General features: G+C 41.4%; 2 protein-coding genes across 2 annotated transcripts in view; one reads left to right on the forward strand and one right to left on the reverse strand.

Annotated features, from left to right (window-relative positions):
- Window positions 1–18,594, forward strand: part of LOC129817249 (visinin-like protein 1) — a 60,922-nt gene extending 42,328 nt beyond the window's left edge. The window contains exons 3-4 of the mRNA XM_055872304.1: window positions 15,363–15,578; window positions 16,019–18,594. Coding sequence (XP_055728279.1) covers window positions 15,363–15,578; window positions 16,019–16,216 — 414 coding nt within the window. The 3' untranslated portion in view covers window positions 16,217–18,594. The remainder of the gene's footprint in view (window positions 1–15,362; window positions 15,579–16,018) is intronic.
- Window positions 18,595–19,009: 415 nt separating this feature from the next.
- sf3b6 (splicing factor 3b, subunit 6) lies at window positions 19,010–26,644 on the reverse strand. Its single transcript, XM_055872305.1, has 4 exons — window positions 26,502–26,644; window positions 22,593–22,711; window positions 22,307–22,445; window positions 19,010–19,415 (listed from the first exon to the last, which is right to left on the reverse strand). Exons 1-4 carry the CDS (start codon window positions 26,529–26,531, stop codon window positions 19,326–19,328), a joined length of 378 nt encoding a protein of 125 aa, XP_055728280.1. The 5' UTR covers window positions 26,532–26,644; the 3' UTR covers window positions 19,010–19,325.
- Window positions 26,645–26,875: the final 231 nt, after the last annotated feature.

Raw genomic sequence — 26,875 nt, forward strand, 5'->3', positions numbered from 1 at the left:
GCACGCCCCAATTCTCATCGACGGGGCTGTAGTGTAGCAGGTTGAGAGCCTCAAGTTCCTTGGTGTCCACATCACCAACAAACTATTATAGTCTAAACACACCAAGACAGTTGTGAAGAGGGCACGACAAAGCCTATTCCCCCTCAGGAGACTGAAAAGATTTGGCATGGGTCCTCATATCCTCAAAATGTTCTACAGCTGCACCGTTGGAGAGCATCCTGATTGGTTGCATCACTGCCTGGTATGGCAACTGTTCGGCCTCCGACCGCAAGGCACTAGAGTGTAATGCGTACGCCCCAGTACATCACTGGGGCCAAACTTCCTGCCATCCAGGACCTCTATACCAGGCGGTGTCAGACAAAGGCCTAAAAAATTGTCAAAGACTCCAGCCACCCTAGTTATAGACCGCTCCCTCTTCTACCGCACGGCAAGTGGTACCGTAGCACCAAGTCTAGGTCCTAAAGGCTTCTTAACAGCTTCTACCCCCAAGCCATAAGACTCCTGAACTAATCAAATGAGCTAATCAAATGGCTACCCAGACTATTTGCATTGAAAATAAGAATTTGTTCTTAACTGGCTTGCCTATTTTTTTTTTTTACTCTACCTACATGTACATATTACCTCAATTACCTCGACTAACTGGTGCCCCCGCACATTGACTCTGTACCGGTACCCCCCTGTATATAGCCTCGCTACTGCTATTTTACTGCTGCTCTTTAACTATTCTTTTTATTTTATTTTTGGGGCTATTTTTCTTATAATTGCATTGTTGGTTAAGGGCTTGTACGTAAGCATTTCATTGTAAGGGCTACATCTGTTGTATTGTGACAAATAAAATGTGATTTGAAAGGTGATAGGCCGAAGCACTGTATCTGCTTTAGTTTTCGAGATGATCAGTCCCTGGCGAGGGAGGAGCTGGTTTTTACACATTGTGTATTCATTTAATCTAAACAGAAGGCTTTGTTTTATGACAATCTCGACTTGCATACTCTTCCCTGTAGTCTCAACGTGAGGATTTTATTTGACAGTTACTGATCAAGAAATTATCAATAAATCCCTGCAGAATTCCCAGTTTCCAGACTGGCTACCCCTGAACAGATAGCAGATTACTGGACGGGCAACCCGGAACAGCCACAAACTGAAAACTCCCATGACACGCACAGGCAGCTAATCAGAACTATCCTATTACATACTTCACTAAACTGATCAATGCCATATACACACCATATAGCCCAGGGGACTTAGAAAGGCCTTCCTAAGAACTCTAAAGATGGAGTTTCTAAACCGGACACCCAAACCTTGTTGTGCTATTGTTGGTTTGTATACATTGCATATTTTAACATGTATTATATTAAGTGTTTTGCTAGTTTACGATTTTACTATTTGATAATTATATATTGTATGATTGATATGATTGTAAATAGGTGTACAATTCAGTCTATGACTGCGAGAAACCAATAACTTCCTACTAATACTAATAAGTGATGTTGAAATGCAGGTGACAGCTACATTCATTTAGCCTAGCCCATACAATGCATTCGGAAAGTATTCAGAACCCTTGACTTTTCCCACATTTTGTTACGTTACAGACTCATTCTAAAATGGATTAAATAGTTTTTCCTCAATCTACACACACAATACCCCATAATGACAAAGCAAAAACAGGTTTTTAGACATTGAAATATTACATGTACATAAGTATTCAGACCCTTTACTCAGTACTTTGTTGAAGCACCTTTGGCAGCGATTACAGCCTCGAGTCTTATTGGGTATGACGCTACAAGCTTGGCACACCTGTATTTGGGCAGTTTCTCCCATTCTTCTCTGCAGATCCTCTTAAGCTCTGTTAGGTTGGATGGAGAGCGTCGCTGCACAGCTATTTTCAGGTCTTTCCTGAGATGTTCGATCGGGTTCAAGTCCGGGCTCTGCCTGCGCCACTCCAGGATATTCAGAGACTTGTCCCAAAGCGACTCCTGCGTTGTCTTGGCTGTGAAGCTTAGGGTCGTTGTACTGTTGGAAGGTAAACCTTCACCCCAGTCTGAGGTCCTGAGTACTCTGGAGCAGGTTTTCATCAAGGATCTCTGTGTTTTGCTCCGTTCATCTTTCCCTCGATCCTGACTAGTCTCCCAATCCCTGTTTCTGAAAAACATCCCCAAAGCATGATGCTGCCACCACCATGCTTCACCGTAGGGATGGTGCCAGGTTTCCTCCAGACGTGACGCTTGGCATGCAGACCAGAGGATCTTGTTTCTCATGATTTGAGTCCTTTAGGTGCCTTTTGGCAAACTCCAAGCGGGCTGTCATGTGCCTTTTGCTGAGGAGTGGCTTCCATCTGGCCAATCGACCATAAAGGCCTGATTGGTGGAGTGCTGCAAAGATGGTTGTCCTTCTGGAAGGTTCTCCCATCTCCACAGTGGAACTCTTTAGCTCTGTCAGAGTGACCATTGGGTTCTTGGTCAGCTCCCGGACCAGGGCCCTTCTTCTACAATTGCTCAGTTTGGCCTGACGGCCAGCTCTAGGAAGAGTCTTGGTGATTCCAAATTTCTTCCATTTAAGAATGTTGGAGGCCACTGTGTTCTTGAGGACCTTCAATGCTGCGGAAATGTTTTGGTACACTTCCCCATATTTGTGCGTCGACACAATCCTGTCTCGGAGCTCCACGGACAATTCCTTTGACCTCATGGCTTGGTTTTCGCTCGGACATGCACTGTCAACTGTGGGACCTTCAATAGACAGGTGTGCCTTTCCAAATCATGTACAATTAATTAAATGTACCACAGGTGGACTCCAATCAAGTCTTGGAAACATCTCAAGGATGATCAATGGAAACGGGATGCACCTGAGCTCAACTTAGAGTCTCTTAGCAAAGGGTCTGAATACTTATGTCAATAAGGTATTTCTGTTTTTTATTTTTTAACAAATTCGCAACATTTTATAAAAACCTGTTTTCACTTTGTCGTTATGAGGTATTGTGTGTAGATTGATGAGGGAAAAATTACAATTTAGTCCATTTGAGAGTAAGGCTGTAATGTAACAAAATGTGGAAAAAGTCAAGGGATCTGAATACTTTCCGAATGCACTGTGTATCACTGACCCATTCATGCAGCTTTAGAAGGCTCTGCCTCTCCATGTGACACACTGTCAATGGAAAATGTTGTGTATGACAGACAGAGTCGCCATGGTACCCGTCCAGCCCAGGCATTATTGGCCATTAGGGCAGAGACTGGAAAGAGGGCAGGTCATCCATTTGGGTAGCCCAACATAGGTGTGCATCCCAAATTGTACCCTATTCCCTATATAGTGCATTACTTTCGATCAGGGCCTATACACAGTCCAGCCCTGTCCTGTCGGTTGTCAAAAGACACTGACGATTGTGGGACAGGGTGCCAGCCAGGGTTGGGTCATCATAGGAGTCTGTACAGAAGCAAGTCTCCATAAATGTTAGTTGTTGTTTTGTTGTTGTTACAGTATATATCTAGTAATGGTTGTGGCAGTATGATCCTCTTATACTTAATATGTCACTAAAATAGCATTTGGAAAAGATCATAACTGTTTCATATTATGTAGGCAACAGCAAAAGCTTTTACTCTGAGAACGTTCTCTTCTTATCGTGGTTATGAGACAGTGTGTGTCTCAGGGAGTAGGGTGATATGCCTCAGGTAGGGCTGTTGTCATTCTGCTTGCATAAGCCTTGTTGCATCCAGAGCCTGATCATGGCCACTGCTGTTATGATAATGTGAAATGGCCTCCGTTAGGAGTGTGACTGCATAGCTAATGTGGCCACGGCGAGCAAGGTCCCTGCATCTCTCTCTCTCTTTTTACCGCTTCCTCTAACACCCTCCCTCTCTTATATCCAACTCATCTCTCTCCCTCTTTCCCCATCCCTCTCTCTCTCCCACTCTCTTTCAGATAGGGCGAGGACAGAGCAGAAAAGAGTGGAGGTGACAGCTTGTACTCTGATTATGAAGGCTTTTATGTTCCACTTAGTGCTGTGTGATTTGGGTTGTGTCTGGAGGGCTCTTGGCTAAGCTTGGAGCATCGGTCATCGCTGCTCTGTTCCTCTCTCTACCCGACAGACATCAACGTTTATTAGGCCAGCTGTGGCTGCCTGGGCCTACACACACACACACACACAGACGCACAAATACACACACACATATTACAGCCTCCCTGCTAAGATGTGGCTGCTGCCTGGTGGGGCAGCTTCTGTACCTCATAAACGGACTTACAGTGAGCTCCAAAAGTATTGGGACACTGAACGTGTTGTTGTTGTTTTGGCTCTGTACTTCAGCAATTTGGATTTGAAATGATACAATGACTATGAGGTGGAAGTGCAGACTGACAGCTTGAATTATTTGAGGGTATTTTCATTCAGAAATGGCTGGTAAATAATGTATTGTGTCATTTGAGTCACTTTTATTGTAAATAAGAATAGAAAATGTTTATAAACACTTCTACAATAAGTTGGATGCTACCATTATTACGGATAATTACGGAGTGAGAAAGTTACAGACGCACAAATACCCCAAAAATGCTAACCTCCCCTGTTATTGTAATGGTGAGAGGTTAGCATGTCCATTGCTCATTCAACAGCCAGGCATACTCAAAAGTAATAGACCGTTTGCCTAGACATTATGGGTAGGCTGCAGTATTGCTGTTAGATAGGAGCGCAACATCATAGCCTATATAATCTCTGAGCCTCTTCCAAGACAGGAGATAGAAACACAATCATCTATTGACAAAAGCTTGTCTTTTGCATAATGTGGGCTGGCTGTAGCATTAACTTTTAAATGGTTTTAATAGACAATTAATTATGCACAATGCGCGACCAGTGTTTGGCACACGCTATGGCAGCATAGGGCTGTCCCCGACAAAAAAAAAAAAAAACTTGGTCACCCGAAAGTTGTCTGTTCTTTCAGCTAATGGATTGTTCAATTCTTTTTACCTGCATTTTTCCATTTATAGTCACACCCAATATGTTTTAATAAAAGCAACTATGTGCATTGAGCTTGTCTGATGCTTAACGTTTTCTGTTTGATGAAATAAGACAAAATGCCTGAAGATGGCGACAGAGATCTAAATAACCAGAAATATTTATTTTTTTACCTGACCCAACTATTCTCCTCCCGCTCCTGCTGGCTTTCGCAGATTCTGCCATTATTCTCCTGAAGTTGCCGGTAATATGCCACATGAGTGAAGGAGTCGGCAACCTTTCTCATGTGGAATGACAATTTATCTTACCATCTCTACTGATCTGCGTGCCAGTTATGGTTTTCATATGCACATTCTCGTGAAACACTTTAATTTCATTTATAATAACTTCATATCTGTCTTCATATCTCAAAATCGTTCATGTGGTTAATCAAAATTCCATCCGAATGTAAATGAAAATGATACTAACCTAAAAAGTTTCCTAACTTCTATTGTCATTGCCAACTACGTAAAAATATTGCAGCCTACAGGTAGAAAATATCCTGATAAAAAAAAAAAATCCTATAAATCACATTGGCTACACCAGCGGTGGAAAAAGTACCCAATTGTCAAACTTGATAAGGTAAAGATATCTTAATAGAAAGTTACTCAAGTAAAAGTGAAAGTCACCCAGTAAAATACTACTTGAGTAAAAGTCTAAAAGTATTTGGTTTTAAATGTACTTAAGTATCAAAAGTAAATGTAAATGCTAAAATGTACCAAGAGTAGAAAAATAAAAGATTGAAAAACAGCTGTTGGCAATGAGCTTTGATGCATACTTAAAGCAGTTAATTTTGCAGGTCTTCATGGAAGGAAACATAACATTGCAAGTATAAATAATTTCAAAGTCCTTATGTTAAGCAAAGCAGATGGTCACATTTTCCTGTTTTATTTATTTATTTACAGATAGCCAGGGGCAAGCTCCAACTCAAGACATAATTTGCAAACGAAGCATGTGTTTGTGAGTCCCCCAGATCAGAGGCAATAGGGATAACCAGGGATGACCAAGTGTGTAAATTAGACCATTTTCCTGTCCTGTTAAGCATTCAAAATGTAACGAGTACTTTTGGGTGTCAGGGAAAATGAATGGAGTAAAAAGTACATAATTGTCTTTAGGAAAGTAGTGGAGTAAAAGTGAAAGTAGTCAAAAATATTTATAGTAAAGTACAGATACCCCCAAAAACGACTTAAGTCATACTTAAAAGTATTTTTACTTCAGTACTTTACGCCACTGGGCTACACATGGCCTGTCTGCAACAAAGAGGTGAGTACCGGCACATCACAATTTCACAGTGCTTGAGCTCCTGTTCTTCTTATAGAATATTAGCTCAAAAGTATTATGGAGCTCATGCACCTAAATATAAACAGCACCAGCACCCAAAATCAGTACCGGAACCTATTCCACTGCAAGTCAAGCACTGATAAGAGGTCATCATGTAGGCCTATTTTATGATGTTTCCACTGGATCAGAGCATGACATTTTTCCCTTTCATGCTGAGTGGTTATCGAAAGGGAGAGAGCTGTGAAGATTTTTCAAATACATTGAGGAACTATTGTTATTCTCAATGAATGTAAAAACAGACATTGTTTGCTTGCTGTTTGAGGTGAAGAAAACATTACTTTGAGAAGCTCCACAGATCATAGTGGTGGTACGTTGGTGCCAATCAAAAATATTATCAGATCCCCAGATGGGCACATTTATATGCCTACATTTGCGCGCAGGCAAGGTAGCCTATAGGCATACTTCTATTCGTGCGTGTCCTTACTCAACATTGACAGGAACTCTGAAGACAATGACTAAATTGACAAAACTCGTAAATGGAAATAAATAAACCAAAACGTGTTTCTCACAAGTGTAGCATAGGTTGTGCACTCTGCAAACAATGTGTCCACTCCTACAATGATAATGACAAGACTGGAATAATAATATTGAATGCATTAGCAGAAATTATAATATCCAAAATAACAAACATTGTAGATTAGAAATGATAGGAATTAATGTAAATGTAGTGCTGGTGATTTATGTAACGGGGAATTGATGTACACTAACAATCAAACGCAAACAATTCACACAATGAAGTTATGAAACAATGAATGTGCTCAAATTGGCGGGAGAGAGCGCATTCTGTAGAGAGAAGTGCATTGGGCATCTGGGTTAAGGTGACCAGATTTCTGAAATGAAAACCGGGGAATATTTCCAGTTCGGCGGTCAATATATAATTAAAATATCCAATGTTATTATATATGAAAAAAAAAAAGGGGGGACAATTCCGGTTTCATGTATTTAGTCTAACAGGCACACTGTGATAGACAGAGAAAACAACTATATTACAGAAACACTACAGACAAGACAGAACTGTCCGTTCTGAACAGCCATTCAGTGGTCCTGGTAGTCTGGGTAGAATACGAGCAGAAGAGAACATGAGAAAAATTGAAAAAAAACAGACAATAGTCAATGTGAAATACTTAACAACATAATAAAGAAATAAGACGATGGTGAGATTGGTAACTACATAATATACTTATACCAACCTAATCTGTATATTTCTCAGAAGAATGCATTTTCTTCAGGATTGCTCTGTCTTTGGCCAGCTTCTCCATGAACTCCTGGCAGGGGAGGTTGAAGTTGGTCTTCACAATAAGCATGACCTTGATGGTAGGAACAGTGAACCTATTTCTTGCTGCTGTCCATATATCATTCATTTGGGAGAACACTCGACTGGTGCATTACTTCCAGGTAAGCACATGACAACAGACGCTAATCTAGCCAGGTTAGTGTGTGGGATGTCGTTCTCTTTGAAGTGGGTAACCACCGTGCTCCATCTCTGACTAAGCGGTATCTCAGACATTTTCCATTCTTCAAGCGATCCCCCCTTTAGGAACTCTTACAGGCCAGTAACCTCGTCACACAATGCCTCCTCATTGATGGTCACATTGGGGCATTTTTCCTGCAGTGTAGCCACTGCCTTCTGGATCTCTTCACGCTGAGGTTGCCTTTTTAAAAGGAGACAATGTAAATCTTTTAGATTATCTGTGTGCTTTCCCCATGCTTTCAAGTAGTTCACAGCCGTAGTGAAGAATGATTGTGATGTTTTGAGAAAGCTCTCTTTAGACATGGCTCCATTTTCCTCTAGCTCTCTCAGAAGTCCTCTGACCAAAACTGGAATGAAGTTGTAATCACATCTTGCAGTCAATTTTGCCTCAACGTTTCTCAAAATTGTAACTGACTCCACCGCACAGCGGTCCTGGCCTTCAAGCATCTTGATCGTGTCACTGAATACGGTCCGGTTTCCATGGACAAAGGCCAGCCAAAGTTCAGTCAGTGGATATTCGAACATTGTTCGTAGGACAACAGGGCATTTGTCTTCAGAAAGAAAAAAGGATTTCAATGGCACATACCTTTTCAGCACTCTTTCTAGAGCATGGAGCATGGACAGCCAGCGAGCATGGCTGTGTCCTAAAATGTTATGGTACTCCTGGCCAACAAACTCACAAAAGCCATTCAGTCTTTCTACTCTGACGGTGAAAATATGAACATATCCAAATATCTTTGTGAGCAGGTACTCAACATCATATCCAAAGCTGTTCTGGCCGTGTTATGAATGATGTGGGCAGGACAACCTAAGCCAATCACCTACCGCTTCAGTGCATTTTTAACTTTGGTATGGACATTGACCCTCCCCAGCCTATTCAGTCCTCTCCAAAGTTGGTATTTATTTGTCGGCAGAGAATGTTTTCCAGGTTACATTTTTGGATGACCACCAGGACCTCAGCTGCAATGTCCTCTGCTGTTTCTCCGTTCAATTCAACAAAATCAAGCAGTTTTGTTTCCACAGATGTGCTGCCATTATATATCTTACAATATCGGACTACTATTGGCAGCAGCTTTACATGTCCATGATTGGACGTATCAATGGACAGGGACTCAAATTCAACCTGGTCTAGGTCCTGTGTTACCAAAGTAGTTGCGCATGGTGCTAACATGTTACTCACTATGGCGTCACATTTTGTCCTAGCACATGTCAACTCATAAGGCTCATTGGCTCATAAAGCTTTCGTGTCAGTTATGCTGTGCAATCCATAGATCTGTGACTATGATTGTGTCGCATAGTGTGGTATGCAAAGACACCTTCTACCTTCTTGAAGAATGTGGTGACAGAGGGCATACCAACACGGGCAATCAGAGAGGCTTTATGCTTTTTCGTCTGCTGATGTTCTACAACTGCCGTTCTTCTCCGGCTGCCAATTGAAAGAGAGGAATTACAAAGGGTGCAGTGAACCATTCTATCGTCTTGAACTGAGCGTATAAATGGAAATTCTCTCATCATGTTTTTCAAAAGTGCATTTCCGTTTCTTGGAAAGAGTCATTGTATCTCCTCTGTCTGCTCTTCTTCACTCTCCTTGTGTCACTCTTCTTACTCTCTTTCTTTTTTACTCCCTTAATTTTTCCTTCTCCTTCCTCTCCAATCTCTATTAATAAATAGCATACTATTAGATAAAATATTTTGGTTAAGATTCCCATTACTTGCCTCATTTTTGTATTTTATCTCTAAAACATTGTTTGGAATAATAAATTGGCAGGCTCTGTAACCATATCTTTACCTTTCCTCCTCTGTCTCCTTCACTCTTCTTCCTATCCAGTCTTCCTCCTCTCCTTCCTCTCCACTGCTATGTTATCCATGAACATTTCTAAATATATTTTCACACTACTTATTATAATGCCAAACCATTAAAATTGTAATCTACAAAAAATATTATGGTAATTAATTGTGCATTCATTTAATATAATCATATTTTCAAAATAACCTGTTAACTGCATGTTTACATGTGAACGTTTTTTAACCTAACTACAGTAGCTAGCTAACCTAGCTAGCTAATTTAGTCTACATAACTAACGTTAACTAGCATAACCTGTTTAAAACCTTATAGAGCAGATAATCTATCTATATAATAAATTGTGACATTATAACATCACTAGCTGGTATCTCAAACGATTGTAACTTACCTGGCTTGAAAATACATTCGCGGTGATGTTGGATTCACATGACACTTGCTAGCTTCTGGCCGAGTTTTCCACAGAAGTTTTCTCTAAAACTATCGCGAGCAAGTAGTTAGTAGAAGAAGAGTGAATGAAGCTGATATAGCGAGCAGCCCCCTCTGCTGGCCTAAACAAGCACAACGCGATTGAAACTCAACCGGTAGGCTCTGCTGCCCGGTCTTTCTTGCCAAGTAAAATATTTCACTTTGCGGCCTGTTTTTAACGCACAGTTAAAAACGGGGACATTTCCGGGGACAGGCCACCAAAAACGGGGACTGTCCCCGGAAAACGGGGTCGTCTGGTCACCCTAATCTGGGTGCATCATCAATCATCAATAGTTTTAGCAGACGTCTGGGTTTTCATAATTCTTGCGCATCATGGAGCAGTGCCGAGCTGTTTTCAAAGTAGTGAGTTTGTGTTGTCTACAGGATGTACCGTCCCCACCTACCGTCAAGCAATCATGTCAATGCGGAGCTATACAGAGCCCTCCGCATTGTTAAAAAAATGGGAGGCACATGGCGATGCGGTGTGCAGCTCGTTTTGGCCTCTACACGCCTCCGACCACAATTTCGGATCAAGCATAAATATATTTTTAGTCTAGGCCTCCAGAATGGATTACTTAACAGAGATGGGTGCAAATATATATTTGTTACTGCTCGACTAAAACAATCTCGGTTGAACAACACCCTAACGACCAACTAATTGGGGTCAGCCCTAAAGCAGTCTGCATTTTGTGTTTGAAAAAGTCATTACAAAAGATTTTTTAAAATTCTGCCCACACCTCTACAGAAATGTGATCAAATTTGCTGTTACACATTCTTTTAGAAATGGACATGGTCTAGTTCCAACATTTCCAAATCATACACCAAATGAGGGCATTTTTGTTACCATAAAAGGTGAGTGGAGGGCGTGTTCCAGTGTTGCTGTAGCACTCGTTCATGAGCACAAACATACAGTTGAAGTCGGAAGTTTACATACACTTAGGTTGGAGTCATTAAAACTCGTTTTTCAACCACTCCACACATTTCTTGTTAACAAACTATTGTTTTGGCAAGTCGGTTAGGACATCTACTTTGTGCATGACACAAGTAATTTTTCCAACAATTGTTTACAGACATATTATTTCACTTATAATTCACTGTATCACAATTTCAGTGGGTCAGAAGTTTACATGCACTAAGTTGACTGTGCCTTTAAACAGCTTGGAAAATTCCAGAAAATGATGTCATGGCTTTAGAAGCTTCTGATAGGCTAATTTACATAATTTGAGTCAATTGGAGGTGTACCTGTGGATGTATTTCAAGGCCTACCTTCAAACTCAGTGCTTCTTTGCTTGACATCATGGGGAAATCAGCCAAGACCTCAGAAAAATATTGGAGACCTCCACAGGTCTGGTTCATCCTTGGGAGCAATTTCCAAACGCCTGAAGGTACCACGTTCATCTGTACTAACAATAGTACGCAAGTATAAACACCATGGGACCACACAGCCGTCCTACCGCTCAGGAAGGAAAAACCGCCATAAAAAAAAAACATTACGGTTTGCAACTACACATGGGAACAAAGATCGTACTTTTTGGAGAAATATCCTCTGGTCTGATGAAACAAAAATAGAACTGTTTGGCCATAATGACCATCGTAATGTTTGGAGAAAAATAGGGGACGCTTGCAAACTGAAGAACACCATCCCAACCGTGAAGCATGGGGGTGGCAGCATCATGTTGGTGGGGTGCGTTGCTGCAGTAGGGACTGGTGCACTTCATAAAATAGATGATATCATGAGGATGGAAAATTGTGGATATATTGAAGCAACATCTCAAGACATCAGTCAGGAAGTTAAAGCTTGGTCGCAAATTTGTTTTCCAAATGGACAATGACCCCAAGCATACTTCCAAAGTTGTGGCAAAATGGCTTAAGGACAACAAAGTCAAGGTATTGGAGTGGCCATCACAAAGCTCTGACCGCAATCCCATAGAAAATGTGTGGGCAAGACTGAAAAAGCGTGTGCGAGCAAGGAGGTCTACAAACAATGACTCAGTTACACCAGTTCTGTCAGGCGGAAAGGGCCTAAGTTCACCCTACTTATTGTGAGAAGCTTGTGGAAGTCTACCCGACACGTTTGATCCAAGTTAAACAATGTAAAGGCAATGCTACCAAATACTAATTGAGTGTATGTGAACTTCTGACCCACTGGGAATGTGATGAAAGAAATAAAATCCGAAATAAATAATTCTCTCTACTATTATTGTGACATCTTCACAATCTTAAAATAAAGTGGTGATCCTAAGTGACCTAAAACAGGGAATTTTTACTAGGATTAAATGTCAGGAATTGTGAAAAACTGAGTTTAAATGTATTTGGCTAAGGTGTATGTAAACTTCCAACTTCAACTGTATAATATCACTCTGATTTATCAAGGAACTGATACATCAAGATCAAAGAGTTTCACAGTCAGTTCTTTCATCCTGGCCCTCTTCTCTTTAGTGCTTTTACATAACTAAGTGTTTCATAACCTGACAGATTCGCACAGAGGAACAAGCTGAGGAAGAACAGCAGCGGACTCTTTCTCTATCCCCCCCTCTCTCTCCCCACCCCGCTCTTTCTCCCACCGTTCTCTCTCTCTCCCCCACCTTTCTCTCTCTCTCCTCCACCTTTCTCTCTCTCTCTCCCCACCCCCTTCTCTCTCTCTCTTCTCACCGCTCTCCCTCTCTCCACCCCCCTCTCACTCTCCCCACCCCTCTCCACTTCTGCAGGACTTTTCCTTTGGTTTGTTTTTTTCTTCCCATCTCTCCTGTTCCTCCTGACTGAGCAGGAACAGCAAGACAGTGCCAGGCCATATGGAGCAGCAGGGCCAGCCCAAATTTGCATTTGTGCATGCTGTATCAGTGTGCCTTACATCCTGGCAGGGTTACACAGGCCTGGCCCAAGGCTCTGGTACACCCACAACACCCAGAGAACACCCAGGCTCTCTGGGAACAGAAAGGCTGACCCCACAACTACTCACGGTTCGCTCGGTCTGTCCATCTCTGTCTCTCCCTCTTCTCTCACTTTCATTCTCTCGCTATCTCTCCGTTTCTCACTGAGTATGACTGCATTCACACTAATAATTCGATATTAAACTGATTATGGCTGTAGGCCGAGTATGGCATTAGTCATCTTAACACTTTATTCTGGTTATCTTCATCAGCATAAGGTCATAACTGAAGTACGCATAAGTATGTATCTTAGAAATAGTTTTCACATACAGACTCTATACTGTATGTCTAACCCCAGAATCAAATAGGCTTCCCAAAAATAACATGGTTGCTGTGATATAGAAGGTTTATTTTGAATGACGATTTTCTGCATTTACTAAAGTCCCATCAGGTAGCCTGATTTCGGATGTATCCATTTAAACAGGATTATAAGGGAAATAGTTATTCTTGCAAAGCATGTAAAAGTTCAATCAATTATATTAATCTGACTATTTACAATAATAGTATTATTGTGTGCATGTAACTGTACTCACTCCCTGTGTCATTTTTTCTCCATCTCTCTTTCTCCCTCGATCTGTCTCTCTTTCTCTTCCTCACCCTTCTCGCCATATCCCTCTATCTTCCTCTGTCTCTCCGTCTGCCTCCATCTTCCGCCTCCCTCTCTCTTTCCTTTAACTTTTAACTGCAGTCTGATCAGTTTGCCACTGCAGCAGATTTTTATGGGAGGACATTTCTGCAGATGGACAGTTTGCAGAATTCACTCCCCAGGACTATTGCCTTCTGCTAGCTGCCATTAGAATTTATAGCCTTGCCCTGTGCTCTGGGCTATGTGCTGTCCAGATTTCAAACAGGGTGTGGGTTCTGGAAGTGTCATTATGCAAAGCCAGGCAGTGAGTGTTAGGTAACTTTTATTTTAAGGGTACCTTCATAACACATTCCTAACCCATACGTAATGCATTTCATACATTCATTATATTCAAAGGAGTCAGTGTTTTTGTTGTTTTTAGTGTGAGAAACGGCTACAGGACAAACCAGAGCAACACTTTGAAAACAATTAGATCTGTAGGGATTTCTTTGGCAGTGGCACACCCCATTGTAAGGCATGCGTTTTGAGAGCGGAACAGAGCTCATATTCTCCAACACCTCTAATGAATTCGCCTTTTCCCCTGGAGAACCCAACTGAACCACAGCCTCCCAACTAGAATACAGCAAAAGAAAGTCATCATATCTCACATGGTGTTTCGTCACAGCCCATTAGCCTCTACCCTGTCCTTCTGTGTATTGTCCACGGAGGCACTGTCTGAACCACAGTAGGTCAAGGAATAGGAAAATGGATGTGTCAAAAAATTCTCCACAAAAATGTTCATGTTTTACAGAAATCCCAGTTTGAATATTCCCAGAATCAGTGTGGGATAAGCAGGAAATCCAGAGTCCTTCAACCAGAATTTCTGGGGAAAAAAATCCTAATATGTGTTTATTTAACACTCAATAAAAACAGCGTCGGTGAAAAGGAGCTGTGTGGAACGATTTTTTTTTTTTAGAGCTTCTAAGGACATCATCCTCCTTAAAAATATGACAAATATGTATGATTTGTTGATGCTGTCCTTGTGATGTGATTATAAATGTCTTTGGAATATAGTGGAAGTAGCTGTGGAAGATTTAGGCAGAATTCTAAATAATATTATTAAGCCTTTCGGGTTTGCACTAAACAGTGCAGTTAATCACTGGGTGCATTTGTTGCAGCTGTGAGTTTGGGGGGAGGAACACTCAAGGGTGCACCCTAATGGGGAACAGGGTGCAACGAAAAGTGCACTACTTTTGACCAGACCTAGTGGGGAGCCATTTGAGCTGCAGACAACATAGCTTCTAAAGTAGGCAGGCAGACACTGTTAAAGTCAATGGCTGGACAAGTCTGCACTCTGAGAGCTTAATCATGTCGAAGCACCACAATGTTTCCATCTGATGAACAGAGGGAGCGTTCTGCTCTCTCCTCTCCCTCGTTCACTCTCCACTTCTCTCGCTCCTTTCCTCCTTCTTTTCTATGCATCTCTCCTCTCCATCTCCCTCTCCCAGACTGACTATAAAGCTTAGGTCCGCATTGCATCCCACTGCGGGATCTCAACAATATGCTGTGGGGCTGGTGTCATACACGCTGAGTGTCAGACATACACTTACCCAGAGTCCCATGCATACACACACAGCTTAGTAGGATGGTGATCAGGCACATCATGTACTGTATGTGCCATGAACTAATATCAAAAGGTATAGACAGCTACAAGTGGTATCGTCTTGAATGATTGATGAACCTGCTTGTGAGGCTGGGGTTCCCCTTCTAACTAATACAAATGGGATCTCTTCTGTTCTTTTTCTCTCTTTCAGTTTTTCCCCTACGGAGATGCTTCAAAGTTTGCCCAGCATGCATTCAGGACCTTTGATAAGAACGGGGACGGCACCATCGATTTCAGAGAGTTCATCTGTGCCCTGTCCATCACATCTCGAGGCAGCTTCGAACAGAAACTCAACTGGGCCTTCAACATGTACGACCTGGATGGAGATGGCAAGATCACACGAGTGGAGATGCTGGAGATCATTGAGGTAGAGTTCAGCCCGTACAGATTAAGCTTGAATCATATCCTGTGTCCCAAATGGCATCTTATTCACTACGTAGTACACTACTTTTAAATCAGGGCCCATAGGGCTCTGGTCAAAAGTAGTTCACTATATAAGGAATATGGTACCGTTTAAGATGCATCCAAATCTTTATGGTTCAGCTATTCGTGTCATATGAGTTTAAGGTGTTGAAATATTAGTCTTGGTTACGGGGTCTTTCTCAAAAAAGGCCTTTTGTTCTGCACTTTAGATTTGACTCTTTATCTTCTGAATTTTTACATTTCCTCCTCTTGCCCTTTATGCCCTCGTACAGTAGGTGCCTTGAATACAAGTCAGATTGGGTTTTTCAGAGAACGTGTTTGACCTATAAATGTCTCTACTTTAGTAAACAATGATTGAACTATAATTTCTCCCCCTCTGTGAAGGCCATCTACAAGATGGTGGGGACTGTGATCATGATGAAGATGAATGAGGACGGCCTGACGCCCGAGCAGCGAGTGGACAAGATCTTCAGCAAGATGGACAAGAACAACGACGACCAGATATCACTGGACGAGTTCAAAGAGGCAGCAAAGAGTGACCCCTCCATTGTATTACTCCTGCAGTGTGACCTGCAGAAATAGAGGAGAGGGGAGCTTGAGAACCGCCATAGACTGCACAGAAGATTCATGTTCCATTCAGTTTGCAGCTATTTCCACTGAAAAAAATATGCTTGGACTACCTTTCAATGGATCCGCTTCTTGATGTTTGAAACACTTGTGTGCATGAGAATGTTATTTGCTAGGAACAATTTATACGTACATATACACACACATAACGAGCTACACACACCCCACAAGATACAAACAAACCACACACTCACTACACATTCACACCACGCACAAATATATAAATATTATATTTCAATTATTTAAAATCAACTGCCAAAATGTGAAGTGTGCAAAGTATTTTCCATACACTCATTCCACTGGAGCATCAGTGATGTGCTATGTTGAATTACGCTACAATTTATTGTTCTGAGTTTACTGACGCTAGCTACGTGTTTCATATATTGAGTAATGTTAACCAAATCAAATTCCTATGGTAACGTAACTGTTTCTGATAAACCAAGTATCTATTCTTATAAAAGATTAGATTTGGATAGATAAAGAGATGGATTAGTAGCCTATTCATCACAAACGTTTCCTTCCAAATGTGCTTGTACTGTTGGTGAATATAAATGTAGTTCATTTGCATGCCTTTAGGTTTTGCCTTAAAAATAATCTCCTTATTTTGCATCCTATAAGAATAACGAAGACAAAGCCTAATAACGAAATGCCGTTAAACATCAAATATTTGAATATGTAAAGCATATTACAGTATAGGTCACAAGTATTGATGAATGGGGTGGATTGTTTGTGATTTGTCAAGACATTATTTTTGTGGGAGCATGTTCCCTGTAGATAATAATAGTTAATAATAATAATAGTAAACATACCCCTATTTAAATTCTACCATCTCATGAGCCCATTTTGAATGAGGAGATATTGAATGTGGCATATTTAATGACAAAACCAAAAGTCTGTATGAATACAAGAAAAATATTTGGCAGAATTGGACCAAAAGAAATGAAATACATTGAAATAAAACCACCACATCAGTATTGTCGGGGGAAGTATAGCCTATGAGGCATAACTAATGAGAGGCAATGTAACATCTATCTGAAAATTTGCTCAGCCCAATAACAATGTAGAAGTTTCAAGTGTATTTTATCCTACATATTATTGCTCCATTTAGTTTTGGTCTATGTCATCACACCATCTCTTCAATGAAGATACAGGTTGCATATCAATGTGCTGAATTCAATGAAGTTCCTGTCATGAGTTTATTAAACCACCAATAGATATAAAGAGGAAATGATCTGAGACCAGTGCGACATTGTGTTAGACATTGATTGATATTATCTCATACTGTTTGTCTCTTTCAGTTTAAAAATGAGTGTAAAAAAGGAGCAATGTGTTGTAAGAACAAGTGAATGCCATTCTTTATGAACCAAGCCAAGAGAACAAAAACCCATAAGCCATGTTTTGGTGGGCTATACAGTTTACCCAATGTGTACCCAACGACGCGCTCCTCTTTATTGATCAACTTTTTGTACTTTTTTTATTCCCCTCTCACTGAAGCATACAAACTGTATAGTAGCTCCTTCCTTTTCAGGTGCAGTGTATCCTATCCTCCAATAAAGACAAAGGCTTATAAATAGCCCGAGACCCCTGGCCTGGTCCCAGATCGGTTTGTGCCATGTTGTCACGGTGCGACATAAGAGTTGGCAAGACTGCACAAACAGATCTGGCAGCAGGCTATGAGACCTCAGCTTGACTGGAAATATTAAGTAATTCACCTGTACACCTTCGTTGTCCCGGTACTGTGGATCTGTCTCCGTACAATGGTCACACGCAATCTCACAGACAGCTCTGGCCCGATTTGGACGAAACTTGGGTGAATAATGCGTCTCGCCATAGATATCCAGCGTTTACTAAATTACCAAGGCAGGCGCTATAGTAATTAACAGAAATGTGTTTGTCACATGATCCCAATTGGCCCAAGGGAGGACGCTGCATCATTGGTGGGGGAGGACATGTTTACTGTCGCCTTGTTTAAAGATTGCACACTGCTTATATAAATCATTAGTTGTAATTTGGTAACTAACTACCCATTTTGTTTCACATGCCATCTGCACATTTGGGAGGATTCATTTATTTTCAAATTGACTGCGATGTCAAGACCACCTTCATTCCTCAAGAAATTAGGCTGACCGTTTGTAATCTGAAACTTCACATGAACATCTTTGCCCAGAAATGTTTGTACTTAAAACGAATATTAATCAGATACCAAATGTAAGCAAAGGCAACAGTGTCAACTAAAGGATTATTTTGTACATGTAGCATGTATTGTGTCCCTGATAACATGGCTGCACTACTCGTGTTGTGATTTAAACTAATAAAATAACTATGGGCTGTTTTCTGAAAGTGTACTGCATATAGCCACCAGATGTCGCTTGTGTTAGTGATATTAGAAGACACAGGCAAACCAATGGTAGAGATTGTCCTCTTGTTGATGTCTTGGGTATAGATCTACCAACTCCCAGAACATCTCAGTTCTCTAAATACAAGCTGAACTATCCCCATGACAAATACGGTGTTAGCGGAGACAAAATAAAACAGGCTGATGTTATACTGTGAAATACTGACTGCAAAGATCTCCGGTTCAGGATAGTGTGAAAGACCACGCCCCACGCATTGTGTGTATATAATAGAACTGCAGGCAGTCGTGTGCCTGCCTGTATGCAATGATTGTGACCTATACCTGTACTTTGACCTGGAACTCGTTACTTTTTCACCAAGAGTGCTATAACAGATGTGCATTCATGCAAGACGTATGGCCAGCAGCTTTAATAAAAAGGACAATTTTACCGAAATACATTTATTTGACAGAATCTGAAATCTAAAAGTGAATTTGTACGAATAGATTTTTGATGCATACATTTTGTGGAAGATTTTTCAGAGATGGTATGTGTTCAATATGCACCATAGAAACAAATTAAGTAAAAAGACAAACAAGCCTGCCAAACGCAATGAAATCTAACAAAAGCAGAAAATACCTGCATGCTAAATTTTGCGACAATTTCACACTTGTCAAATTGCACATTCTGTACCAGGGAAGGACAATGGGGAAGAGGGGAAAAATGTGAGTCTATTTTGGGGGATCTGTGTTGATGCCGTATTTCTCCTTCAGAAGCTTCAGCTGCTCCTCTTTCTTCTTTGTGTCCATCTTCTGGAACGCCTGTGAGAGAAAGAGTGAAATGGAAACCATGATTTATACATGCTCAAGAGCAAAACTATACATCGGTTTTTTTACACATCAGACAGGCAATTAATTTTTTTACATTGATTACAACATTTACCTTGCATTAGCTCCTTAATGGTAGAGTCAGTGATGTACATAGTAAACCGCAATATCGGGCCAACTTCCACAACGAGCAGTGAAACTACATAGACAGCGTGACGAGAACGCACCGTCATACCTCCGTCAACGTGGTTCTCAGGGTGCTGCACTGGGAGCGTGACGAGATGTGGCCACAAACGTCAGTGACGCAATAGCTGCGATTTTCTCTGGTTTTATCGGTAAACATTAAACTTTTCTCAAAGCAAAACATTTTACGGGTAAGTAACCTTGTTTAAAATATATACACTGCTCAAAAAAATAAAAGGGAACACTTAAACAACACAATGTAACTCCAAGTCAATCACACTTCTGTGAAATCAAACTGTCCACTTAGGAAGCAACACTGATTGACAATAAATTTCACATGCTGTTGTGCAAATGGAATAGACAAAAGGTGGAAATTAGAGGCAATTAGCAAGAAACCCCCAATAAAGGAGTGGTTCTGCAGGTGGTGACCACAGACCACTTCTCAGTTCCTATGCTTCCTGGCTGATGTTTTGGTCACTTTTGAATGCTGCCGGTGCTTTCACTCTAGTGGTAGCATGAGACGGAGTCTACAACCCACACAAGTGGCTCAGGTAGTGCAGCTCATCCAGGATGGCACATCAATGCGAGCTGTGGCGAGAAGGTTTGCTGTGTCTGTCAGCGTAGTGTCCAGAGCATGGAGGCGCTACCAGGAGACAGGCCAGTACATCAGGAGACGTGGAGGCCGTAGGAGGGCAACAACCCAGCAGCAGGACCGCTACCTCTGCCTTTGTGCAAGGAGGAGCACTGCCAGAGCCCTGCAAAATGACCTCCAGCAGGCCACAAACGTGCATGTGTCTGCTCAAACGGTCAGAAACAGACCCCATGAGGGTGGTATGAGGGCCCAACGTCCACAGGTGGGGGTTGTGCTTACAGCCCAACACCGTGCAGGACGTTTGGCATTTGCCAGAGAACACCAAGATTAACAAATTCGCCACTGGCGCCCTGTGCTCTTCACAGATGAAAGCAGGTTCACACTGAGCACATGTGACAGACATGACAGTCTGGAGAGGCCGTGGAGAACGTTCTGCTGCTTGCAACATCCTCCAGCATGACCGGTTTGGCGGTGGGTCAGTCATGGTGTGGGTGGCATTTCTTTGGGGGGCCGCACAGCCCTCCATGGGCTCGCCAGAGGTAGCCTGACTGCCATTAGGTACCGAGATGAGATCCTCAGACCCCTTGTGAGACCATATGCTGGTGCGGTTGGCCCTGTGTTCCTCCTAATGCAAGACAATGCTAGACCTCATGTGGCTGGAGTGTGTCAGCAGTTCTTGCAAGAGGAAGGCATTGATGCTATGGACTGGCCCGCCCGTTCCCCAGACCTGAATCCAATTGAGCACATCATGTCTCGCTCCATCCACCAACGCCACGTTGCACCACAGACTGTCCAGGAGTAGGCGGATGCTTTAGTCCAGGTCTGGGAGGAGATCCCTCAGGAGACCATCCGCCACCTCATCAGGAGCATGCGTTGTAGGGAGGTCATACAGGCACGTGGAGGCCACACACACTACTGAGCCTCATTTTGACTTGTTTTAAGGACATTACATCAAAGTAGGATCAGCCTGTAGTGTGGTTTTCCACTTTAATTTTGAGTGTGACTCCAAATCCAGACCTCCATGGGTTGATAAATTTGATTTCCATTGATAATTTTTGCGTGATTTTGTTGTCAGCACATTCAACTATGTAAAGAAAAAAGTTTTTAATAAGAATATTTCATTCATTCAGATCTAGGATGTGTTATTTTAGTGTTCCCTTTATTTTTTTGAGCAGTGTATATATTAGTAGGAAAATGGCAACTCACCCGGCTTGCACACGTTGAAAGGTTCAGTGTCACATTTTAGGCATGTATTTAAAAAAAAAAAGACAAAGTGCATTCTACATGGGATGATCTAGCTAGCTGTATTGATCACTTCACTTGCTATACTCCCAATTTCATTGGACATTTGATACAATTACACCACAAATGGCCACTCTGGTCAGCGGGTGCGCTCAACCCCACCCTCCACGACAAGCCGGCAAGGCTCCGCCCCCAAAAGGGATTTTCCAAGGGCCATTTTCCTATTTAGTTATACTATTATTGAGATTTGTGAATTTATATTTGATATTGTGTTTCTGTGAATCTACATCTCTGCAATGCTCTGGCTGCCAAGACAAATAGACTAAAAGGGCAAAACTACACCGCTTCAAGGTAGCCTTGGCCTTTTGCGTGCGGTATATCATGTCTCAGAGATCAGCGCGAGTTGTTAAAACTGCAGCTCACGTTAGGGAGATGGTACGTTGTAACTTTGGTCATAACAAGTGCGAAGAGCGAGGCTAAACTTCGCCGATGTATTGGTTGCGCAGCTTCACATTGCAGCAGAGTGAAGCGCAGTAGCGCACCCATGCAGGTCCTCTGTGTGAGTGCATCATCTCGCATCGCCTGTCTGCAATATCTGTGGTTCATCCTGTTGCTCGTGGCAACATCAAATTGCTTTGTCTCAGTTTAATTAAAATGATCACAGAGCTGGACTCTTCCTCCAGACACCTACAGGGTAAAATGTCACGTACCACCATTGCCTACACTGTTTGTTCAGTATAATTTCTCTATCTACAAAGCGATGAACGTTATTAATCCCTACTAGATACCCCTTTGAGATGATTTTTCGACAATGGTAAGACACTTTGCCAAGTTCTTGATAGAATAGATCATACATAGATCTACGTACCCTGTTTGCATTGTAGTATAAAACTACAAGATATCTGTTACAGACGTTGAATCCAGACAGGTGATCGCAGGCGTTCTTGGCATCAAAAATGTCCTCGTAGACCACGTAAGCTGTCCCTCTTGATTCCGGTGTGTTTCCACTGAAAGACAGGGCACAACAAGACAGACATAGAAGACAAGGATGAGACTTTGTGGTTGAACACCTGCCACAGTTCTGCAGACTACACACAAGAAGATTATCCCTAGAATTGGGCTGATCCCATCCAGAGCCACAATCTTCAACTTACGTTCGAATCTGTCGTATTGGTCCATACTTCCCAAAGATGTCGTACATTTCTTCAGCTGTGATCTTGTATGGTAGATTTCTAATGTAGAGTATTCTGTTGACTTCAGGTGGTAATCGAATCTGCAAAGGAAAAAGAATTCATAACTGATAAGCTCCATTTAAGCCATGTCTCCATTGGCACTTTGAAATCAACCAACAATCGGAAATCGGTGTTTTTGGGCGCCGATTTGCCTATTTTTTTTTTTTTTACACCTTTATTTAATCTTTATTTAACTTGGCAAGTCAGTTAAGAACACATTCTTATTTTCAATGACGGCCTAGGAACAGATTTTTAACCTTGTCAGCTCGGGGGATCCAATCTTGCAACCTTACAGTTAATTAGTCCAATGCTCTAACACCTGATTACATTGCACTCCAAGAGGAGCCTGCCTGTTAGCCAATGCAGTAAGCTAAGGTAAGTTGCTAGCTAGCATTAAACTTATCTTATAAAAAACAATCAATGACTGTCATTGCTCCAATGTGTACTTAACCATAAACATCAATGCCTTTCTTAAAATCAATACACAAGTATATATTTTTAAATCTGCATATTTAGCTAAAAGAAATCCAGGTTAGCAGGCAATATTAACAAGGTGAAATTGTGTCATTTCTCTTGCATTCATTGCACGCAGAGTCAGGGTATATGCAACAGTTTGGGCCGCCTGGCTCTTTGCGAACTAATTTGCCAGAATGTTACGTAATTATGACAACATTGAAGGTTGTGCAATGTAACAGGAATATTTAGACTCATAGATGCCACCCGTTAGATAAAATACGGAACGGAATAAACGTTTTGTTTTCGAGGTGATAGTTTCCGGATTAGTCAAAGGTATATGGTTTAGAGAGAAATAGTCGACGCGTTATAATTCCTGTAATAACTTGTGGCTGAATTTGAAAGGGGTTCCTTCGTTATTTTACCGTTCATGTCTTCCATAGAGAATGTCTTGATCTACTTTCAAATAAGGTCTGTGTTTCGTGCAGGCTTAAACCGCCTCGACGTTTTGATACCCGTGTAAATCTCACTAGGATAAGGTAACGTTTGTCAACATATTTTCATAAATCCACTCTACATTTTTTTTAAATCTCCGCTTATATTTAGCCAATATTGATCAGAGTTACCTCGTCCTATGGATATCTACACAGTTATAAAATTGGCACGGTGATGTAAGCCTACACGAAACACAGACCTTATTTTAAGTGAATCTAAAAATATCCTATGGAATAAATGAAGGAACCGCTTTTCAGATTTTGCTAGAAGGTGTCATGGGAATTATCAATCAATCAATTTTATTTTATATAGCCCTTCGTACATCAGATAATATCTCGAAGTGCTGTACAGAAACCCAGCCTAAAACCCCAAACAGCTAGAATGCAGGTGTAGAAGCACGGTGGCTAGGAAAAACTCCCTAGAAAGGCCAAAACTCCCTAGAAAGGCCAAAACCTAGGAAGAAACCTAGAGAGGAACCAGGCTATGAGGGGTGGCCAGTCCTCTTCTGGCTGTGCCGGGTGGAGATTATAACAGAACTATGCCAAGATGTTCAAAAATGTTCATAAGTGACAAGCATGGTCAAATAATAATCATGAATAATTTTCAGTTGGCTTTTCATAGCTGATCATTAAGAGTTGAAAAACAACAGGTCTGGGACAGGTTATGACTCGCACTTTGGTTGTCAATTCTTACCATGCCCATTATTAAAATAGGATTTCCTGCATATAGAAATTAAAGTTTTTGTTTTCAACATTCATCACAGGTAACTTAAACTCAATTTTTATTCAAACAGTTGAGAGTATTTGTCTTCTAAGCAGACTCTTCAGTATCATTGTCACTTCAGAGCTGTGTGCGTGTGTGTATTTATGTATTATATTAAGTTAAAATAAAAGTGTTCATTGAGTATTGTTGCAATTGTCATTTGTACAAAAATGTGTGTTTGATATATAGATATACATTTTTTATTTAAATAAATCGGCATCGGCTTTTTTTGTCCTCCAATAATCGGTATTGAAAAATCATAATCGGTCGACCTCTAGTTGATAGGTAGCCAATATGTGACTGCAGCTGGCTTCTCTAGCTAGCAAGATATTGGAGAATTTAATTCACCCTCACCACGACAGCAAAGAAAGAGCGAGCTAGCGAGGGACAAAAAGATTGGAGGGGCACAGCCAGGCTTGTCGGCCACCAGTCAAGTAGGCAGACTGCCTACATCTTTTGATTACCGATGGACAGTCCTATCGCAATGCTGTATTTCTTGGCTTGCAATGTCTCACACAAGTTCAATAAAGTAGGGGCTATCAATGAGTAGGCAGAGCTATTCTACACGCAACGGACCTAAGATCAAACACACACTAGCGTTCTTTATAGTGGAGAGAAAGAGGAGCAGGCGAGGAAGAGCGGATCAGGCCAGGCAGAGTCAGACCCGTGCGCATAGACGATATCTTGGTAATCTATATTTAGCAACGTCTCGTAAATTCACCAAAAGTATTTATTAGGCTATCAATGAGAATGGCTAAACTATTCTTCAAAGCCAGTGAAGTTGAACATTGCCAAATGCATCAGTTTAATTAGGCCTAAATGTGAAATAAAAAGTATTGCCTATAGCTTATTTAATGTTATAAGAGTCAATTCAATTTGAAGAAAAATAATTACAAGGGGCATTTTGGAAAAACAAATCCTGTGTGAATCATCGGCTGGAATAACGCACATGCTTGGATAATAATGACAGAACCAACATCTCTAGTAATGCCTGTCTGGACAAGGCTATAACATGGAAAAGAATAGGCTTATCAGCGTAGAGTGCACGCATCATCCAATGGGATCCGTCAAGGGTTCACACAGCAGAAATAACACTGTAATATTCTAGTGCACACATCACCTTCTATATTAAAAAATAGGCCTTTTTTAGGCAAACGGGCAGCATCATGCTCATGTCAGTCCACTAGAATGCAAATGTAGTCTTCCTAGTAGGACTAACGAGATGGTGTATTGTGTGTGCATTGTTTCAGCACACTTAGGGAGTAGAGCCAGAGTTGACTCCTACGACTCCAATCACAAGGGTCGGGGTCATGCACCACTAGTTTTATTTAACTAGGCACGGTATTTAAGAACAAACTCTAATTTACTATGACGGCCTACCCTGGATGATGCTGGGCCAATTTTGATACTGCCTGGAATCGAACCAGGGTATGTAGTGACACCTCTAGCACTGAGATGCAGTGCCTTAGACCGCTGTGGCGCATCCAGCAGTGATCAGCTTGGTGGTCGCATAATAAAGGCGTCACCAGCCCGAATTCTATTGAGCTGACACCAGTTGTGAAACCGGGCTGTGCAGGCCTGCGTTTCCCTCGACCCAGCTCAAATTTGAGAATTACATTCGAGCCAGCTCTAATTTTAAGTGCCGGTGCAAACGGGGCTTTATTTATAACCAAATCAAGTAAAATAAGTATCAACAACTGTGCCAAGTTATAAACAGTAATGTCAACGTTACTAACGCAGTTGCAAGCAAGCTACCAACGTTACTAGCTAACGTTAACTAACGTTAGCTAGTCAACTCGCATAGTTAGCTTTCTAGCTCGAGACTTCAGTAAAAATGGCACGCTATCATTTCCCTACGAAAAAATACGTTTAAGCTGTGTAATAGTTAACGTCTTAATAAAATACAAATTAATCGATGAAGCCATCCGCCTTTATTTAGCGTTTCTTAATAACGTTAACGTGGCTAGCTAACGTCTTTAGCTAAGTTAGCGAGCTAGCTAACAGTACGCGTCGTCAGCCATCCAGCTACCACGCTAGTTCTGTATTTCTAGATAGTAAACCTGACTCGGTTGATTGTAGCTATCATTTGAACACAAAAAAATATGATACATGTGAACTTACATTAGCTCGTTTAGCTGCTTGCATAGCCATGGTTGTATATCTGTACAAACTGTTATAAGAACACAAATTGCGTATTGCTTTGGTCGTCGACACAACACGGACAGACGCAGCTTGTTTACGTATTTCCGTTTCCAGACGATTCTTCTGCTGATGATGATTCTTCTGCTTCTTCTTCTATGGTATAATGGCGTTCGCAACATTTACATGTGCATTCCGCCACCTACTGTGAATATTAAGGGTCCCAAAAAGGAAAACATTTGGGTAAAAATAAATAAAATAAGATACAAACTACCAAAACATTCATTAACTAAACAAAATGAACCTGCTTTTCTGTAAAAATCTCATTCTAATCAGGATCAGAAGCCTCCTGTGAG

Source organism: Salvelinus fontinalis, chromosome 20 (genome assembly GCF_029448725.1).
Source record: "Salvelinus fontinalis isolate EN_2023a chromosome 20, ASM2944872v1, whole genome shotgun sequence".
Classification (NCBI taxonomy): Eukaryota; Metazoa; Chordata; class Actinopteri; order Salmoniformes; family Salmonidae; genus Salvelinus; species Salvelinus fontinalis.

Excerpts from the sequence above, each read along its gene's own strand:
- sf3b6 (XM_055872305.1), bottom strand. The coding sequence starts at position 26,531 with ATGGCTATGCAAGCAGCTAAACGAGCTAAT. Across the intron at positions 22,446-22,592 it reads CCAATACGACAGATTCGAAC|TGGAAACACACCGGAATCAA; the intron begins GTAAGTTGAAGA and ends CCTGTCTTTCAG. Across the intron at positions 19,416-22,306 it reads TATACTACAATGCAAACAGG|GCGTTCCAGAAGATGGACAC; the intron begins GTACGTAGATCT and ends TTTCTCTCACAG.